Genomic DNA, 18,982 nt, shown 5'->3' with positions numbered 1-18,982 from the left:
AAATAAATAATTTTTTTTAAAAAACATGCTATGTAACATATAACTACACACTAACATCCTATAGACTTTGATTTATTTATTTTATTCATTTTATTTATTATCCTCCCAACAACCCCCCGCCACACTAAAAGTGCAAGCTTCATGAGGGCAGGGACGGACTTTTGCCTATATTGTTCCCTTCTGTGTCCCCAGAGCCTAGGACAGTGCCTGGATATGATGGGATACCCAAATACTTAAGGAGTGAGGGAATGATTAAATATTGGATGAATGCCTGCATGAGTAAACAAATTCTTAGTTATTAGTGTCCTGGAGTTAAGGAGGTTGACTGGGACTAGGGAATGGGGTCCTCAGGTCTCCCTAGGGATGGATATCCACCGCAGTGGTCCAGTGTTCCTCTCCCTGCTACCAGCAAGTTGCTTAGCAACCGGCCGCCTGTCCCTCCGCCACCGCTAGAGGGCGCGCGGGCGGGGAGACGTGAACGCGCACGCGTGCGCGGCGCAGGCCGGCGAGGGAAGCACGTCACTTCCTGTTTCTTTAGGGGAACGTGGCTTTCCACGCATAGCCCGTCTTCCCTTCTGCGTCTCTGCTGCAGCTGCCGGACCTGGAGTCGGACCCCGAGTGCAGCCTTGCCATGGACTCGGCCCTCAGCGACCCGCATAACGGCAGTGTCGAGGCAGGCGGCCCAACCAACGGCACGACGCGGCCGCCTTCCACGCCCGAGGGCATCGCGCTGGCCTATGGCAGCCTCCTGCTCATGGCGCTGCTGCCCATCTTCTTCGGCGCCCTGCGCTCCGTGCGCTGCGCCCGCGGCAAGGTAGGGTCAGCGGCAAAGCCGGGCGCTGTCCACCTCCCACCCTGACACGGCTGGCACGGACCCTTCCCCCGCCCGCCCTGGACGGGACAGACACTTCCTCTGCCCGGACACTGACCCTTCCCAGCATTGCTCACCACCGCATCCCCAACCCGGGCCCACATCCCAGGGCTGACCTTAGGTGCCCCAGGATCTGGGCACCGATCCGCGAACCGGGTACTGACACCTTTCTCAAATAGGGAGCGGTTTCCACCCCCGTTCGGACCTTGACACATCCCTCCCTCTGTGCACCATGCTGGAAGCACTGTTGGCCGACCCTGACACTGTGATTCGGGTACTAATTGTTTTGAGCCTGCTGGACCCAGCCAGACCAGCCTCACGCTCTGCTCTGGCTGTTCATCCCATCTGGGACAGTCACCCCATCCCAGGCTCTGGGTCAACATCCATCTGTATCTGATGGGGCACTGGTTCTGACACCTCCTGAATAGTACAGCCTCTTGTCATTCCTCACCCTAACCCAGGGCAAATTCTGGCACCCAGGCTCATCCCTAGACTCTGACACCTGCCCAGCTGGAATCTGTGACCCATAGAGTGCTCTCCTAGAACCCCCAGATCAAGCCTTTGCCCCACCTAAAAAAAAAAAAAAAAAAACTAACACAGGAATATTAGCTCCTGGAACCCCCAGCTCAGCTCCTAGTTTTTTGCATCACTTTCTGGAACCAGTTCCGGTCACACAACTCCTCAGGACCTGGCACTTTGGTGCCTCTCTTTTTAACCAGCCATAGACCCCTGGTTTGCTGGTTTCCTCTCCCTGACTACACCCAAGCTCGGACCTGTCCGAGCCTGAGCCCAGACCCTATTCCTAACCCCTAACCCTGACCCTGGTCCCACCCCAGACCCTACCTCAAAGTAGCTCTTCTCATGCCCCTTAAGACAGTCTTTCCACCAAATTGGGCTTACCTGCTGAGTAAGTGAGCTGCTGTAGGCCTCTCTTGTGAGACTGGGCCAGAGCTCATCCCTGTCCTTCAACATCTGTCCCATTGGATACCTAAGAGGACCCCAGGGCCTTCCACCTTCTGACTTCCTCTCTGTTACCCTTCTTCCCGATATTAAGCCCTCTCTAGCCCGTTGCACCAGTGACTTCTCACTTCCTGGCAGCCTCTCCCATCATCCTCCACCACCTCCTGATCTGCAGCTCCCTGCTGCTCCTCCCCCACCCAGACCTGAAGTTGAACCTTAGCGGAAGCCGTGGTACCCAAAGAGGGCAGACCCATAGAGGAGCTGCCACTTTTGAAACTGCTCAAGCCCAGGTTCTCAAAACATTACTCAACTTGAGCAGTGGCCGAGGCCTGCCACCTTCCTTTCTCAAGATCAGAGAACTTGAGGCTGGTTCCCTCTGTGGTCAGATGCAAAGGGGATTGGTCACGCTTAGGTGGCCCCATTTTCCGTACAATTCTGCCTCTTCTAAGCAGAGTTCTGGTGGCTTTCATCCTCCCTACCTTTGCTTCGGGCAAACACTTGGTACAGGGAGATGTTCTGAAATAGATCAGGACAAAGAAGGTGAAGGGCAGCAAGGAGTGAGCTGGGCACTTGATGTGAGGGGCTCCCTATACTGAGTAATTCTCCTTGGCACCATCTACACATGGATTAGTAATCTCTTCAGAAAACACCTTCCAGACAACAGAATTTCCTGAACCTCCACTGTTGTCCACGGCAGATGGGTGCTGCAAAGATGAGTGGGTCAGAGCCCTGTCACCAAGGAGTTTAGGTGTCTGGATGAGAGAGGAATAACGAGATCTGTGATTGTGGTACAGGTAGTGCTGCAGGCTTTAGGGAGAAAGATTGAACACACCTGGGGCAGGGCAGGGCAGCTTTGTGCTGGAGGTGGGCTGGAGCCTTGAGGTAGAGGTCGAATTTCCCCCAGAAGACATTCGAGGCAGAGGAAACCAGGAAAGCAGCTGTACGAGGCAGTTTAGTTGATGGTGGAAGGTCTGGAGTGGTTGGAGCAGAGGGTAGGGATAGAAGAGAGCTTTCGATCTACTGAAGCATCTAAATACCTCTCCCCAGCATCTCCGGCAAGACAGGGGTGCTGGAAGACTGTGCATGGAATTGCAAACAGCCTGACCCTTAGTAGCCTCCCACCACCAGTAACCAGGGTATTCTAAAGTTTACAAGCCTTCGCCCTCTGATTCTCCCAGCAACTGAGTGAGACAGGCAGAGCCAGTTTTATTAACACCATTGTACAGAGAAACTGAGAGTCAAAGAAATGACTTCTCTGCCAATTAGGGGCAGAACCAGCTGTCCCTGGTCCTAGTCCGGGGCTCTCCTTGATGCAGGTGCCTCTGAAGACCCATGCAAGTGGCCTAGGGAGAGGACAGGCCAAACGACGCCCTTTTTCTACCCTGAGTTGTTTCTCTAATCATTTGCCAAGGAGAGAAAAGTTAGCTTGGGGGCCCAGGAGTTTTGATTTCCCGCTAGTGTTAGACCCCCCACAGCCAGCTGAGAGGGCATGTGAGGACAGAATTCTCCCTGGGGGCAAGTTGTCCATGACAGGCAGGGCGAGTTGTGAAATCATGGGAGGAGATGTCCAGGAGTGTCTTGGGAAGAAGTAGCCATGGGCAGAGCCATCTGAGAGCAGTGCCCATTCCTGTCAGAGACCTCTGTTCCCAGAAGGGGGCAAATCCCAGCAACAGCTACTCATCATCGCTTCAAAGGCCTTTGGCCTGTAACTCAGAGGAGCCCCTCAGCCAGCTGGACTGGGTTCCTGCTCTGGGCTGGGTACCAGGGGTGCCAAGACAAAGAAGGCCAAGCCCTCCCCTCACAGAGCGCAGTCACCAAGGAGAAACAGCTGTGTGACCAGCCGACTGCTAGAGGTGGCAGCAGTGATCTTTGGCAGGGTGGATAGCTCAGCAGGTAGGACAGGAGGAGAGGGAGGCGTGGGCCCACAGGTGTTTTCCAGGAGGCAGTGAGCAGTTTGATGTGAGCCCAGTACAGGTACTTGGGTGATGTAACAGGAAGATGCTCTAGGATCCTGCGGCCATTCTGAGGTCCCGAATCCTGAGGGCAACGCACCAGTTAATCTTCGTAGTTACTACATGTTTGCATTTGTAAAAATTCAAGCAACGCAGAAGTATAAAGGAAAAGCCCCCCCCAGTACCACTTCTGTGGAAGTGACCCAGTTAGCTGTTTGGTGTGCCAGCTTCCAGACCTTTTTCTGTATATATACAAACATGTATGCGCCTGTGTGCACATACATATGTAAAAAATGGGATTTTGCGGTACATAATGGCCCTGAAACTTGATTCTTTTTTTTTTCCTTAACAGTATGTCTTGGTCATTTTCCTATGTCAGTACATGTAGATGTACCTTGTTTTATGGCGGGGAGGGTAGGTCACGCACGCCCAAGGTGTAGAATTCCAAAGGTACAGGGGGACAAAGTGAAATCTCCCTCCCACCCCAGCTTCGCAGTTTCCCTCCCCTGAGGCAGCCCCTGTTACATGTTTCTTGGCTATCCATCCAGAGCCTCTGTACCTTTACAAAGAAATAAGCATATGCTTCCCCCCATTTTTTGCTACATAACTTACATTTTGTTATAGATACACTCTTTTTTACACCTTGCTGTTTTCACCACTTACATGTTGGAGATCTAATATGTCAGTACACATGGCACGGTTGTGTTCTTTAACAGCTGTGTGGTGTCCACCTGTACCCCCCAGCCATGATTCTCAAAATGTAACCTCAGGACCAGCAGCATCAGTTATCACCTGGGAACTTGTTAGAAACGCAGATCTGTTCACAAGCCCTCCTGGCGATTCTGATGCGAGCCCAAGTGTGAGGGCCCCTGATTTGGAGTCCTCCACTGGTCAGTTAGGTGTGTCAGTCTTCTGCTATCGCAAACCATGATGAAATTAATCTCCTTATACATTTGTTACTTTACACTTTTCTGTGTATTTGTAGGATAAATTCCTTAAAATCGATTTGCAGGGTCAAAGGCTCTGTGCATGTTTGATTTAGACGGATTTTATCACATTATCCATCATAGAGGTTGTACCAGTTTATACTCCCACCTGCAGTGACCTCAGTTCTTGTGTGATGGCTGCTTGGTAGTCCATTCTCCAGAGGTTTCTGAGCTGTTGTGGGATGCGATCAGGTCCTTCAGAAAGAGCTCCTGATAGGGGAGGTGACAGGCAGGAAGGGGGCTGGTGAGGTGGTGCTAGTGGAGACTGCAGTAGGGGCAAAGGGCTGGGGTGGGGGGTAGTTCAGGAGATGCTCAGGTGAGTGAGTGCACGTGGCAGTGAGGAGAGGAGACCCTGGGGTAACAGAATGGCCCACGAATTCCGGATCCTTTCTAGGGCATGGCCTGGAAGCAGAACTCCCAGAGCTCCAGCTGAGCCAACGACTTGAGCGAGCCATCTTCCCTCGCTGCTTTTGCTTCCGCCCTGATAACGAGCGTGCAGAATGTCACTGGAAGCTGAATTTATTTCTGCTCTTTGTGTCAGTTCCCAACCCCCCCCACCGCCCCCAAGTATGTTTTGCATTTCAGGAGCCATTGCATTTGCATAAGAACGTCTAGTTTAAAAATCCAAATTGAATCAGTGGAGAATCCTGACAACTTTTTGTATTTTTCCAACTACAAAGATTCTGTTGCCTTCAGGATTCTGTTCCTCAGAAAGGTCGTAGGCTCCCTGAGCATCTTGTCACAACTTTCCAGCAGAAATTTCCAGATAGAAAACGTAGAGGACGTCTAGGGGGTAATAGCCAAGAGTTTGGGCTCTGGAACCAGACTGCCTCAGTGTGAATCCTGGCTCTGCCACTCGTCAGCTGTGTGACCTTAAAGCAAGTTATGTCACCTCTCTGAGCCTCAGTCTCTTCATCTGTAAAGTGGAGCTCTTAAAAGTACCTGCTTCCTGGGGTTACTGTGAGGATGAAATCATGTAAAGCACCTAGAACAATGCTTGGCACCTAGAAAGCTCTCAGTAAGTGTTATCCGTGTTACTGTCATCATTGGTCAGATTTCAAGTCTCCCGTTCTGACTCAACATTGCACGTGGGCTATTTCCAATAGCCACCCACAGAGGAGACAAGATTCCTCTGTGTGATGGAGCATCTGTCCAGCCTGGTTTGTCATCGAATAATATTAAGCCTCTTCCCGCCCAGGATCCTGGGCTGAATTGAAATGACTGTGGAAATGAGCGGTAACACTGGTTTGTAGGTGAAGCCAGAGTCCGTGAATGTTTTCATACCATGTGCCCTGCCTGCATCTACAGGTCCCTCTGCTTGGTAAGCGCTTCCCTTCCTCGTACACAAAGCAAACTCCTCAACTTAGTCAGCGTTTATCTGGCTTCGACTACATACCAGACCCTGTGGTTGGCCTTCAAGGCCTTGCTTAAGTGATATCTGCTCTAACCACCTCTGACACTCCCCTGCTTCCTTGCGAAAGTAGTGTCCTGTCTGCTTTCTCATGAATCCCTTCTACATAAGAATAATACAAATAGTTTATACAACTTGTAGGAAGCTCAAGGCACAACACAAGTACTTCCAGTGCTGTGGGGAAAAAAAATCATCAAATCCTGTCACCCCATTTTACAGCTGAGGAAATTGAGGCTCTGAGAAGGAAGTTAACTTCCCCAAGGTCCCAAACCTGGAAAGAAGCAGAGCTGGGAGTGCAGCTGGGCCTGCTGACATCAGAGCCCTCCCTCCACCACTGGGCGCTCATGCCACGTACCACCGCAGTATGCGTGTCTCTGTTCTGTCACATGTCACAGTATGCGGTGATACTCTGTTTACATGTCAAGGTCTTGGCCTACCTGCCTGTGAACTCTTTATGGTCAGGAGCTCATTTATTTTTGTGCCCACCCTGCTGCTACACAGGAAATATAATGATTTTATGGAGGTACACAGAGAGGGCAATGAATTTGCCCAGACCCCACAGCACAGTGCTGCCGAAAGCAGAAACCAAGGGCTGGGAGAGAAGAGGGAAGGAAGATGACCCCGCCTCTCCATGTCCCTGCTGCTCACCCACCGCCACCCCCCTCCCAGCAAAGCTGCCAGAGAGTGACTCACACAGAGCTACCTGCTCGCTCCACAAGGGCGGGTCTACCTTCAGCCCTGGGCCTGGGCCGCCTCAGCCATGCATATGTTGGGGTTTGGTTAAGGGCCTCCCCACTTGACTAAAAAACATTTTTAATATAAATTTAAACCAGAATCATACTACTATGATGGATTTGCATTCGAAAGTCTTCTGTCACGAATTCCATGGAGCTGACTTAATTTTCTATGTTGCACTGTTACTCTATTTCCAATTTTTTTCCATTTTGATAATACTGAAATGATTTTGATTGCCTTCAGTTGTTTTTCCTGTAAATATTTATCCTCCGTCAGCTCTTCACCTAGATCACATTCTTGCCAACTATTGCATCTGCCATTGTGAATTTAAAGGTGGCTTTTACTCTGACCAGATTCAGTTTTCGCAGTCACACTTCTTGAGTTGAGTTTTGTCCAGATTTGCTTCTCCTTGCAGTTGGTGTCTTCCCATACTCAGTTTTAGCCATTGTTAAGTTTTGTGTTTTGTTGGTTTATTTCCACTCATAATATTCACTGCCTACTGGATAAAAGACTGATCATATTTACATCTCAACTAATCCATAAGAAAACTGGAGGTAGTCCTCGCGAGGCCCAGAACTGCTCTCTTGTCACCAGTGTCCAGGGTTTTCTCTTTCAGTTATTATGTACCCATTGCCTCTGCCGCATGTGCCCTGGGTCCTCCCAGGAACTGTCCCTGTTGGAGTGCAGGTCTCCTCAATAGCAAGACGATGGGATCAGAGCGTCCTGCCCCAGGTTGGGTGGTCCGCAGCCCGGGCAGAGGGAACAGCACTTGCAAAGCCCTGAGGCAACTCAGTGATGGCAGGAGGGGAAGGAGATGAACGAGCTGTTGGGGCACCAAATTCCTGCCAGCATCCAACCCTCAGAGGCCAGAAGCACTCCCCGCACTCAGCAGGGCCTTTCTTCTCTCGTCTAGAATGCCTCGGACATGCCCGAGACCATCACCAGCCGGGACGCTGCCCGGTTCCCCATCATCGCCAGCTGCACGCTCTTGGGGCTCTACCTCTTCTTCAAAGTAAGTCCTTTGTCACCTGTTGTAGCATTGGGTTTGAATAACCTTATTTGATTTTGTTTTATTTTTCCCATCACAGGAGACATGCATGTTCATTTATAGAAAATAAAGAGCAGGAAAAATAACAATTTACCCTTAGGCCCACTACCCAGAGACCCCACTGTGATGTCGGGGGCCACTTCCCACCAGTCTTTATTTCCCTTCTTCGAGGAGCTTTCTGTTTTGTTTTCCTGATACCGGTTTGGTTTCATTGTACTCTTCATATTGGGGTGGGGTATAGCTATGTCTCGGACATACCTCTACCATACTAATTGCTTTTTTTTTTTAATTTATCGAGGTTTATTTTCCCAATAAAAGTTACACAGGCTCAGTGTTGAAAACCTGGAAAACACAGAAAAGTAAAAAGGGGAAAACAGCAGCCATCCAAAACCCCCCTGCCAGAGACAGTCACAGAGTCCCTTTGGAGGTGTGTCCTTCCTCTGCTTTTCCCTGTGCATGGTTCCTCCATAGCTGTGAACATGTGGTGTATTCAGTCCTGTAGCTGCTTTTCTCACTTCACATTAATTACATCGTGAGCATTTTCTCATGTTACTGCAAACTCTCATTTTTTTTTTAATATAACATGTACTGTTTTCTGATTATAAAAGTAACATATGCAGAAAACTTAAAGAGAGGGAAATACACAGAGGTAATCACTATTAACGTTTTGGCATATCTCCTTTCAGGCTTTTCATAATCGTATTTTTAACCTAATGGTAATCATTTTATAACTTTTTTTTTTAATAATACATTACAAGCACTTTTTTCCTGGTCATTGAAAATTCCTCAAGGATAACTTCCACCACCACCAACCCCCCACCCCGGCCACGCTGCTCGGCACATGGGATCTGAGTTCCCCGACCAGGGATCGAACCCGTGCCCCTTGCAGTGGAAGCGCAGAGTCCTAACCACTGGACCACCAGGGAAATCCCTCCTCAAGGATAACTTTTAATTCACATTTTAAAAATACATAAACATAGTTTAAGAAAATGTTTTTCAATCTAAGGGAAGGTGCAAACGAGCCATAGTCCTCTCCCCAGCGTAGTTCCTTGTGCCTCATTCTGTTATGCATAGGTCTACATTTAGGTAACAATTTTAAAACAAATATATGTATCGAACATATGGTTCTTACCAGGGAGATATTTTTGTATCCACACAGTCAGAGCTACCTCATTTTCTATAACAGCTGCTTGTGGTTGTGTTTCGTGGATGTGCCCCCGAGGGGCATTCAGTGGTGGGATGTCCCAGCACTGCTGCCATGAGCATCCTCGTGTAAGTATCTGGCAAGTATATCTGCAGTAGCATTACCAGATCAAACAGCATCTGGAATAGTTGGTGCCAGATCCCTCTGATTGTACCAATTTACATTTCCACCAACAGTTACAAGTGTGCTGGCTTCACTGTACTCCCACCTATACTGACTCGCATCAAAGCTCTTTATTTTTACCAGTCTGTGAGTGAGTCAGAAACATAATTTTTAACGCCTGCTTCCTGTTCCATCACTCCCTCATTATTGGATCAGAACTGCTCTTCTTAATGATTTCAGAATATCCCCACAAGCAGATACACCACGACTGACTTATAGCATCCCCCTCACTTTAAACAGAAAATATCGTTCTGATTTTTACTCTTATAAGTAAGAGTGCATCCAATAACGTTAGATACTCACTGATTTTTTCCCTGGACCTCGGGAGGAGAGGCGAATTTATCATATGCTTCGGTTCACAGCGCGCTGGCGTCGGCCCACGCGAGGGCCCCTCCTTGTTTCCTTCACCACCTTCACCCTGATGCCCATCTCCATTTGCCACCTTCATTTCCCTTCACCAGAGGCACCTGCCCTAATGCGTTTGATTTGTGTCCTTGGATGTGTTTCTTTTTATAAAATATATGGTGTTAACGTATCTGTGTGTATTTAGTGAGAGTCTGGTTTCCGTAAGTAGAACTGTGTTCCTTCTCCTCTCCCCTGTGCTGCTGAGATCTCTCTGTGGCTCTGTACACATCTAGCTCATTGCCTCCGACTTGGCTTTTGGCAGATATTTCTCGAGTCTCTGCTGTGCTAAGTGCTAGGAATATACACCCAGGCCTTTGCTTCAGGACCATCTAACATTTTTAGTATTTAGGATTCTCTCCTTAGGCTAGATTCCCCAGAAAGGACTTTCTGGCAGCAGAGGGTGTGAACATTTTTATTTAAGGCTCCGGACGCCTGTTGCTCAGCCTGTCCTCCTCTCCAGGCAGGTAAGCCCCAGCCTGCCTTGTGCCAGAGGACACAGCATACCTCCTCCCAAGTCACCAGAGTGTCCTTGTTGAGATGTCTGAAAGGCAGCTGCCTGGATAGCACGGCCACCAGATCCCTTCCAAACTCCAGACTGACCGCTGGTTGTGGTTTGCTTAACAGTGGCTCTCACTCTGCCCCTTTCCTCCTCCTTTCCTGGTTGGGGCACTGGAGTTGGTTGCATTTCTCAAAATCATAAAATTTACCTTATCCCACCTCATTTAAACCTGATTGCTTTGAGGCAACTTATAAAAATTAAATCCAACAGCATAAGAAAAATAATAAAGGAAAAAACTGGGGTAAAGGAGAAAAAATAAAATAGGAAAAGACAGTGAAGCTCTGGGTGAGGACCATACCCAGACCCCATGCTCTAAAGTCTAAAGACTTGTACTCTTGCCAGAAGTGCCTCTGACCACAGGCGTGACTCTGATTTTCTAGCAGCCAAAGCACAAAGGAAGTGAGACTTGGTGTACAATTCATAGTCCACACAGTCAAGCCGACCAGAAGCTCAAAGGTGTGGCCAGAGAGAAATTTCTCCCCAGGACCCACGTTGAAAGAACACTGTGTGAGAGGACACCATGTCTTCACGGGTAAACACGGTCCACACGCCTGTGTGGGTAGCAGCATTCACACTGTAGCCACTGATGTGCTCGTCCATTCGGTCATTCTACAGACACACACCAGATCCTGTGCTGGGTGCTGGGGACACTGCAGTGAGGAAAACAGCTGGCCCACCCCTGCCCTCAGGGAGCTTCTTGTTAAGTGGTGGAGACAGACACCGGTCAAGCAGTCACACAGATAAATGCGAAGTGACAGTCCTAGAAAGTGGTGTGAAGGCGGGGTCTGTAGCACCAGAAGAGCACGGAAGAATCTGCTCCTGCCCACGCCCCAGTCTCAGACAGCAGCACCTCACCCACCTCACTGCTCGGCCGAACTAGGAGGGTTCCTCCCTCCTCTCAGCACGCAGCCCTGGGCACAACCCACTTCGCTAGTCCAGAGCTGATCGGGGATCCGACCCTGGCTCATCACATCCCTCCTGCCCCCTAGCCCAGGGCACCATCCTCCTGGATGCAGCTCGCTCGCTGGGCTGTCGGCCTTGACTTTTGCCCTGTGGAGTCTGCCTTCCACACAGCAGCAGAGGGATCCTCTCAGGCCGTCAGATCAGATCACAGCCTTGCCCTCAGCCCTGCAGTACCGGCCTGTCTTACCCAGACGAAGCTAAAGCCTTTTTCACGGTCCATCTCCCTCTTACCTTCCCAGCCTCGTCTCCTGACACTCTCCTTCCTACCTTGGCTCCTGGCCACAGGCCCTCACCGTCCCCTGCACACATGAACGCATGCCCACCTCAGGACCTTTGCACTCACCCTTCCCTCCACCTCAAAGGCTCTTCCCCCAGGTATCCTCACAGCCGCTCCCTTACTTCGTTAAGGGCTCTACTCCTAAATGAAGTCAGTGTCGGAGGCTTTCCCAGGCCCCCTGTGTGATGCCCCACCCCCACCCCCGGCCTCCTTGCCCTGCTTTGCTTTTCTTCTTAGCGCCCATCTCCACCGGACAGTGTATTGCATGTTCATCTCGTGAGAGTCTCCCTCACTGGCACATGAACTCCATGAGAGCAGGGACTTCTCTGCCTATTCCAGTGCTGAGCACGATGCACTGCACGTAGCAGACAGTCGGTAAACATGAGCTGAATTAACGGAGGTCACGTCAAGGAAAACTGCTTGGCAACCTGGGTGAGGAGAGGAGAGCGTCCTGGGCAGCAGAGAGGCATGTACATGGGCTGCCCGCGGGTGGGAATGTGGCACAACAAGGCCAGTGTGGCCACAGCACGGAGAACGAGAAGGAGCGGCTGAGGAGGCCTGTGGTGGTCACCACGAGAGCACGAGAGGCCAGGGGGAGGATGTGGGCCTTGAGCTCGTGGGAGCAGAGGGAAGCTGCTGAGAGGCATTAAGCAGCAGATCGAGGGGCTCAGACAGAGGTTTAAACAGGTCCCTACTTGAGAGTGGCCAGTGGCCCCAGACCCCACACCACAGCACATTATTCCCTCCCAGTTAGAAAGCCTCACAGTAACAAATTAGAAGACGATGCAGGGCTTCCCTGGTGGCGCAGTGGTTAAGAATCTGCCTGCCAATGCAGGGGACACAGGTTTGAGCCCTGGTCCAGGAAGATCCCACATGCCGTGGAGCAACTAAGCCCATGCGCCACAACTACGGAGCCTGCGCTCTAGAGCCCGTGAGCCACAACTGCTGAGCCCATGTGCCACAACTACTGAAGCCCACGTGCCTAGAGCCCGTGCTCCGCAACAAGAGAAGCCACTGCAGTGAGAAGCCCGCGCGCCACAACGCAATGAAGAGTAGCCACCACTCGCTGCAACTAGAGAAAGCCCACATGCAGCAACAAAGACCCAACACAGCCAAAAATAAATAAAAGTAAATTTATGAAAAAAAAGACAGTGCAGCAACCATGGAGCCATATGGCGCAGCCTGCCTGAAGTCCAGCATTAACAACATGTGACCACTGGCTTTAGCCCTGCGAGAGGCAACGTTCCTTGGGTTCACCTAACAATAACAGGACCAAGAAGCAGCTGTGAGGGCCTGCCATCAGAGCTTCAGAATCACTGGGGGAGGGCTCGTCCAGAAGAGCATGGAGAATGGAACAGGGTGCAGATGACTCAACTGTGTGGCCGCTGTAGGGGGCTCCCTAGATTTTGAGCAGAGAGAAGGAGGCTTGGAAGAGTGCATTCTGAGGTTCAGACGGCTCTCTTGGGACTCTGAACTTCAGACTCCCCTCCCCCATGCAGGACCCTCGACACGCACACAATATTGCCTGTCTGCCAATAATGGAGCCACCAAGCGCAAACCTACAGACTCCTTTGGGAGGTGCATCTGAGGGCTTGAAGTTCCTTCCTTTTTCCCTGTTGCCATAGAAACTAGAAGGCCCCCCAGTACCATTTGAGAGTCTTTCTGACACCATTCCCCAACTCCAGAAGAGAAGCGTGGACTCTGGTTTCCCCATAGCCACTGGCAACCCTGACTTCCTGTTTCTCTTTGTATTTCTGCCTCAGATATTCTCCCAGGAGTACATCAACCTCTTGCTGTCCATGTATTTCTTCGTGCTGGGAATCCTGGCCCTGTCGCACACCATCAGGTCAGAAGGCATCTCTGCGGCATTTGAAGCGGCTTTCGCAAGAGCAAGTACAGGGTCTCGGATGAGAACATGACCTTTGGCGTCATTCAGAGCCAGGTTTGAATCCTGGCTGTAAAATCCAAGGGAATCTTTCCCCTGTGTTATACCGTGGGTGACCTAGAACAAGAACCATAACCTCTCTGGGCCACAGTTTCTTTACAAGGAATGGTAAGAATATCCAGTGGGTATTTCCCACCACGGTTGTTGGGAAAGTTATTTGTGAACAGTAATGTCATGGTAGTTGTCACAGTACTGAGAAGAGTGATGCCATTGCCGCCTGCGAGGTGTCATAGTTGCTGCACACGCACTAAGCTGGCCTCTCACACGTGGTCTCAGCTCATAAGAGAGCGAGGCAGTATCGAGAGAAGTTAGGAGCACAGGCTCTGGAATTTCACTACCTGACTTTGAATCCAGACTCTGCCACTTAATAGCCCTGTGACTTTGGGCAGTTTACTTAATCTCTCTGGGCTCAATTTCCTCACCTGAACGTGAAGAAAACTGATAGTACCTTCCTTATGGGTCATGTGGAAAGCTTTTAGCACAGTGTCTGGCACTCAGTGTGTTCAATAAATGTTAGCCGTTGTTATTATTATTATTATTATCTGTTACATTCAGAAACTGAAGCTCAGAGAGGTTAAGAAATTTGCTAGGACAACACAGCTGATAAGCAGCAGAGCCAAGATTCAAACCTAAGTTTCTGTGGCCCCAGAGCCCATCCTCTTTTCACTGCCACCCTGCTCAGACTGCCGCACGTTGTGTCAGTTCAGTGGGGATGAAGGGTCTAAGCCCCCGGTCCTCGGGCGGGGCTGCTTACCAAATGGGAGTTGCGCCCCCAGCACACCCCCTCACTGTGACTACAAAAGCATCCCAGTCTATTTCCATCTGGGCTCTCGAGGAGGTACAGCCTCGGGCTGAGAACCACAGAGGTGGCCAGCACACCAGGAAAAGTTTCCAGAAGGCAGGAACACAACTTGGACTCAACTCCGAAGGGTAGGAAACCCGGAAGAGGGTGTAGGAGGGAGATGCCAGGCCAGGAGCTGGAAGGCCTGTGCACGTTGACAGTGCAGGCGGGATCTCCCAGAACAGTCAGAGAGAAAGAGCAGGGTCCTCGCGGAAGCGTGCAGAGCCAGGGGGAGTTTAGCCTCGTTCCTCTAAGCGGGACCCTGGAAGTCAGGAGCATAGGCTCAAAAGGCACATGGCCCTGGAACCAAGGCTCTGTTATTTGTGCAAGTTACTCAAGCTTTCCTAGCATCAGTTTCTTCACCTATAAAATGGAGATGCTGCGAGCACCTCCTCGCAGGGGCGTGGGAAGGATCAAGCGAGCACGTCTGTGACCTGCCCAGAGCAAGTGCCAAGCGCACTGAGAGTGAGCGGCTGGCCCGAGTTCACACAGCTGGGACTGAGTTCAGTGTTGTCTCCAACTACACCTACCTTCACCCACAAGGCCTTGTTCCAGCGCCCCCACTCCCGCCAGCCCCGCCATCCTTTTAGGGTGGAAACCCAGAGAGCCTGACTGACCAGGACCCAGCAAGATAGTGGCAGACCCAGTCACCCTTCCTCAAGGGACAGACCTGTCCTTTCCTGATGGACCGGTGTGGGAGCAGTCACTTCCCATGCTGGTTTGGATCCCCCCCCAATTCTAGCCCATCTCCCCCCACCCCCCAGCATCTACAAGAGCCTTAAGAGCCCAGTCCTCCCCACAGCCCAGCCACCACCTCAGAGTGCAAGAACCCAGTATATTTTGTTCAGCCGTGTGCTGAGGAACGGATCATTTCACTTGATCTCAACAATCCTACAATCAGTACGAGCAGGGTATTTTGAGCCTGTGTCATTTTGACACCAGAGACCTTTTTTTCCCTTTTAGAATAGTAACTGAGGAACAGTGTCCCAAATTTCCCGTGGATTAGCCAAGAAACAGTTGTCTGTCTTTTAACCAATTCATAATTCTTACTGTTAGAAATTATCAAAGAAAATAGAACCAAAGCAACTAAAACTGCACATGGTAAAATTTGTTAGTGACTAAAAATTAACAGAAGAATCATTTTCTTGATAAGATTTAGAGCACACAGTTTGACCTGGGAAGATTAGACCTTATGAAAATAATGGGTGGCCATGGGCATAAAGGGAACTCACCATTCAGGGTCCGAGCTATCCTCTGAAAAAAATTGATACGGGCTAAAAGCTGGGATGAAAGAACTCATTACTGTAAAATGTACATGGAAAAGAACTGAATCAGATGAAAATAATTTTAGTAGAAAAGGGGAAGGGCATAGTTTAATCATGCTATTTAGGTAGTTGATCTAAGAATTAAATTGACTTTTCTTCAATCAAATTGAATTTTCTTAAATATTTTCTCAGAGAGGTCTACAGTGTTGTTAGGATTTTGATGAATTGTTTATATGTATCCACAAACTCAGACCTGCCTCAGGATCCAAACAAGGTCTGGAGATTCAAGACAGGAAAACTGAGGCTCAGAGAGCTTCGTAGCTGCTAGGAGCAGAGTGAAGTTTTGAGCCCAGGTCTGTCTAACTCCACGGCCAGGTAGTCTTTCCGGTCTGGCAAAAGTGAGGGGGAGAGGGAACTTAAAGACAGGGGCCTGGGCACCCTCTCTGGTGGGCCTGTGGTCTCCCGAGGACTGGCAGAGGAGAGGCCTGCTGAGAGGCTGTGGAAGCTGAGCCCGGAGCTGCATAGCCCAGGCAGAGACGCTCGTGGGATTCCTTCCACTTCCCGCGGCCGCCTCAAGCCTCCCTGCAAAGATAGCACAGCTTGAGGTTTTGGAGGAAGGCGAGGGCTCACAGCCTGCCTTCACCTTGTACGGTCACCAAGACTCAAGCCCATGCCAACATCCTTCCTGCCAAGGGAACCACAGCTTATTTTTATCACCTCTTAAGTTCATATCCCACCCAGATGACCTTTAGACGAAGAGGTTCTGCCACCCCAGGGGGGCGAGGCCACATCACCTGTTTCACTGACCCTTGCCTTCACCCCCAGGGGAGGAGTGCACCAGGATGTGATTTCCCAGCAGGAAGCAGTGGCCTTTAGGCTTGGCATGAGCCATCGAGGGCCGGAAGGAGTCTCTGCCTGCTACAAAAGCCCGCATTCAGAGGCGTTCCGCAAGCGTTTCCTAGCTGCCTCCCAGGCCCCAAGCCTGGCATGAGTGTAGCGAAGGCGTAAGTCGGGACTCCTGCCCTCAAGGCAGGCTCACACCGGCCAGGTTGCTTGACTCTTACCATGTGTTACCCAGCAGCCCCTCTTTTCTCGAGATAACAAAGACATCAGTCTACAGACTTCCTACTTGGAGTTGAAGCTGCAGTGAAGCTTACAGGGTGCCAGGCATTCGTATAACCCTCTTAATATCCCTACGTTACAGTGTTCCAAACGAGGAAACAGTTGCACAGAACAGTTAAGTCACTTTGCCAAGGTCACACAGCTCAGTGGCAGGGCCAGGCGTTGAACCCAGGAAGCCTGGCTCCAGAGTCCATACTCGTAACCACTGCATTCTGCTGGTTGAGCTCCTAAGGCAGATGCCAGGCTGGAGTGAAGGGCTTAGCGCCTCAGGCCTTCTCTCTGCCTCTGCACACACCCTCTGGCTTCAAACTCCCTAAAAGTGATTCAGCAAACTGAGCTGAAAGTAGCTTCCAGCCTCATCCATCCCAGCTGCTGCCTCCCACCTGCTCAGAGCCCATTTGTAGAAACCCACTCCCAATTGCATCCTTGTGCTGACCATGTCTCCACATAATCACGAAGCCCTCTCATCATTCACGCCACAGCCCTGCAGACTGGGAGGGATTGGCTGTTGGACAGGTGGGGAAACTGAGGCCCAGAGATGGTTCTTAATCCATAGTTTCTTCCTCCAAGCCCCAGGGTCTTGGACAGCTCCCTTTTCCCTGCCTTTACCACCGTGCCCTCGGTACCACTCGGCCTGGGTCCATTTTCCTACAGCTGGGAGCACCATTCTGGATTTGCCTACCCCATCAGTCGTTGTCGGTCTGTTCTGGTGTTGCCAACTGCTTTCGAGCTCAGGCTCTGGACAAGTGCCAGCGATGATGGACACTCACAGTTCTTATGACCCCTGTTGAGGATCCAGTGCTGGGCTAAACTTCTCCCCACCTTCTCTCCTACCTTCACAGCAACCCTTTGAGTCAGGTGGTATTATCCCCACATATAACCAAGGAGACTGAGCCACTAAAGTGGCTCGCCCAGGGCCTCACATGGCCTCACATGGCCCCCCAAGCTTGTGTCCACTCCACGATGCTGCCGCACCAGGCTGAGCAGAAGCCCCTAGTTTTCTGTTCCTTCTCTGAAGGTGATCCAGAAAAGAAAGTCTCTGCTCCCTGCCTGGCCAGGAAGTGGACCATGCTGCGTAATCAGAGAGAATGCTTCCAGAGACAAGGCCAAGCCCATCGTGAGCAACAGAGGCCTCACGGAAGGAGTGAATGTGAGGTTGCTCCCACCCAAGGGGCTGTGATTCATCTAGCTCATCAAGTCCGGCTGAGTTCGTAAAAATCCCAGGCCTGACAGGTCATGGAGTGGGGTGTCCGTCAGGTCATCTGACTTAATAGGTCTGGAAGGGAGTCCAGGAATATGCATTCTTTTTTTTCCCATATTTAATTCCTTTTATTTGGATTACAAAGCTGACACCATGCTTATTATTGAAGTAAGAGGTGCAGGTAACAATAATTCACATTATACTGTTTATGCTTTATCTGTGTTGGCATAGTTTATATAATATTTAAGGGATCACCTAGAAGGAATTGCCTCATGTCAACATAGCTAAGTGTTCTGGGAAACTGAAAATTAAAGGAAATAGTTAAAACAAATCACCAGAATAGTGTACTTTATAGTCAACTCCGGCTGGCTCTGGGTCTGCTAACTGCTAGAGAGAGAGAGGAATGTGCTGGATTTTTATGGGGTTTCAAAAACTTTAAAATAGTTTAACAGGCTACCTTTGAAAGAGTGATTGGATGGACTTTTTTTTTTTTTTTTTTTTTGCAGTACGCGGGCCTCTCACTATTGTGGCCTCTCCCGTTGTGGAGCACAGGCTCTGGACGCACAGGCTCAGCGGCCATGGCTCACGGGCCTAGCCGCTCCGCGGCATGTGGGATCTTCCCGGACCGGGGCATGAACCCGTGTCCCCTGCATCGGCAGGCAGACTCAACCACTGCGCCACCAGGGAAGCCCTGGATGGACATTTTAATGGAAAGTCTCTAATAGCCTCAAAATGCAAAGGAATGCTGCAGCTTTGAGTTGCCACATTGAACACATCTGAATGGCTTTGGGAATAAACAAGAGACTTCTGAGGAATTGGGACAAGGGGTTTATCTTTCCGTTCCTAGAGTCAAAAGCAGAATTCATGGGACTTCCCTGGTGGCGCAGTGGTTAAGAGTCCACCTGCCAATGCAGGGGACACGGGTTCGAGCCCTGGTCCGGGAAGATCCCACATGCCGCAGAGCAACTAAGCCCGTGCGCCACAACTACTGAGCCTGCGCTCCAGAGCCCACGAGCCACAACTGCTGAGCCTGTGTGTCACAACTACTGAAACCTGCACGCCTAGAGCCCGTGCT

General features: G+C 50.5%; 1 protein-coding gene across 4 annotated transcripts in view; it reads left to right on the top strand.

Moving 5' to 3' along the window:
• The first annotated feature begins 542 nt into the window (after nt 1-542).
• Nucleotides 543-18,982, top strand: part of HM13 (histocompatibility minor 13) — a 41,265-nt gene continuing 22,825 nt past the window's right edge. For 3 of the 4 annotated variants that reach the window (XM_079945015.1, XM_079945016.1, XM_079945014.1), the window contains exons 1-3: nt 543-814; nt 7,829-7,927; nt 13,297-13,379. In XM_079945015.1, the coding sequence (XP_079801141.1) occupies nt 632-814; nt 7,829-7,927; nt 13,297-13,379 (365 nt within the window). In that variant the 5' untranslated portion in view covers nt 543-631. The remainder of the gene's footprint in view (nt 815-7,828; nt 7,928-13,296; nt 13,380-18,982) is intronic. The other variant, XM_079945017.1, reaches the window with a different exon arrangement.

Source organism: Stenella coeruleoalba (assembly GCF_951394435.1).
Source record: "Stenella coeruleoalba genome assembly, chromosome: 15".
In the NCBI taxonomy this organism is placed as follows: domain Eukaryota; kingdom Metazoa; phylum Chordata; class Mammalia; order Artiodactyla; family Delphinidae; genus Stenella; species Stenella coeruleoalba.
Note: the sequence above shows the minus strand (reverse complement) of the source record. Positions and strands in the feature narration are given on the sequence as shown.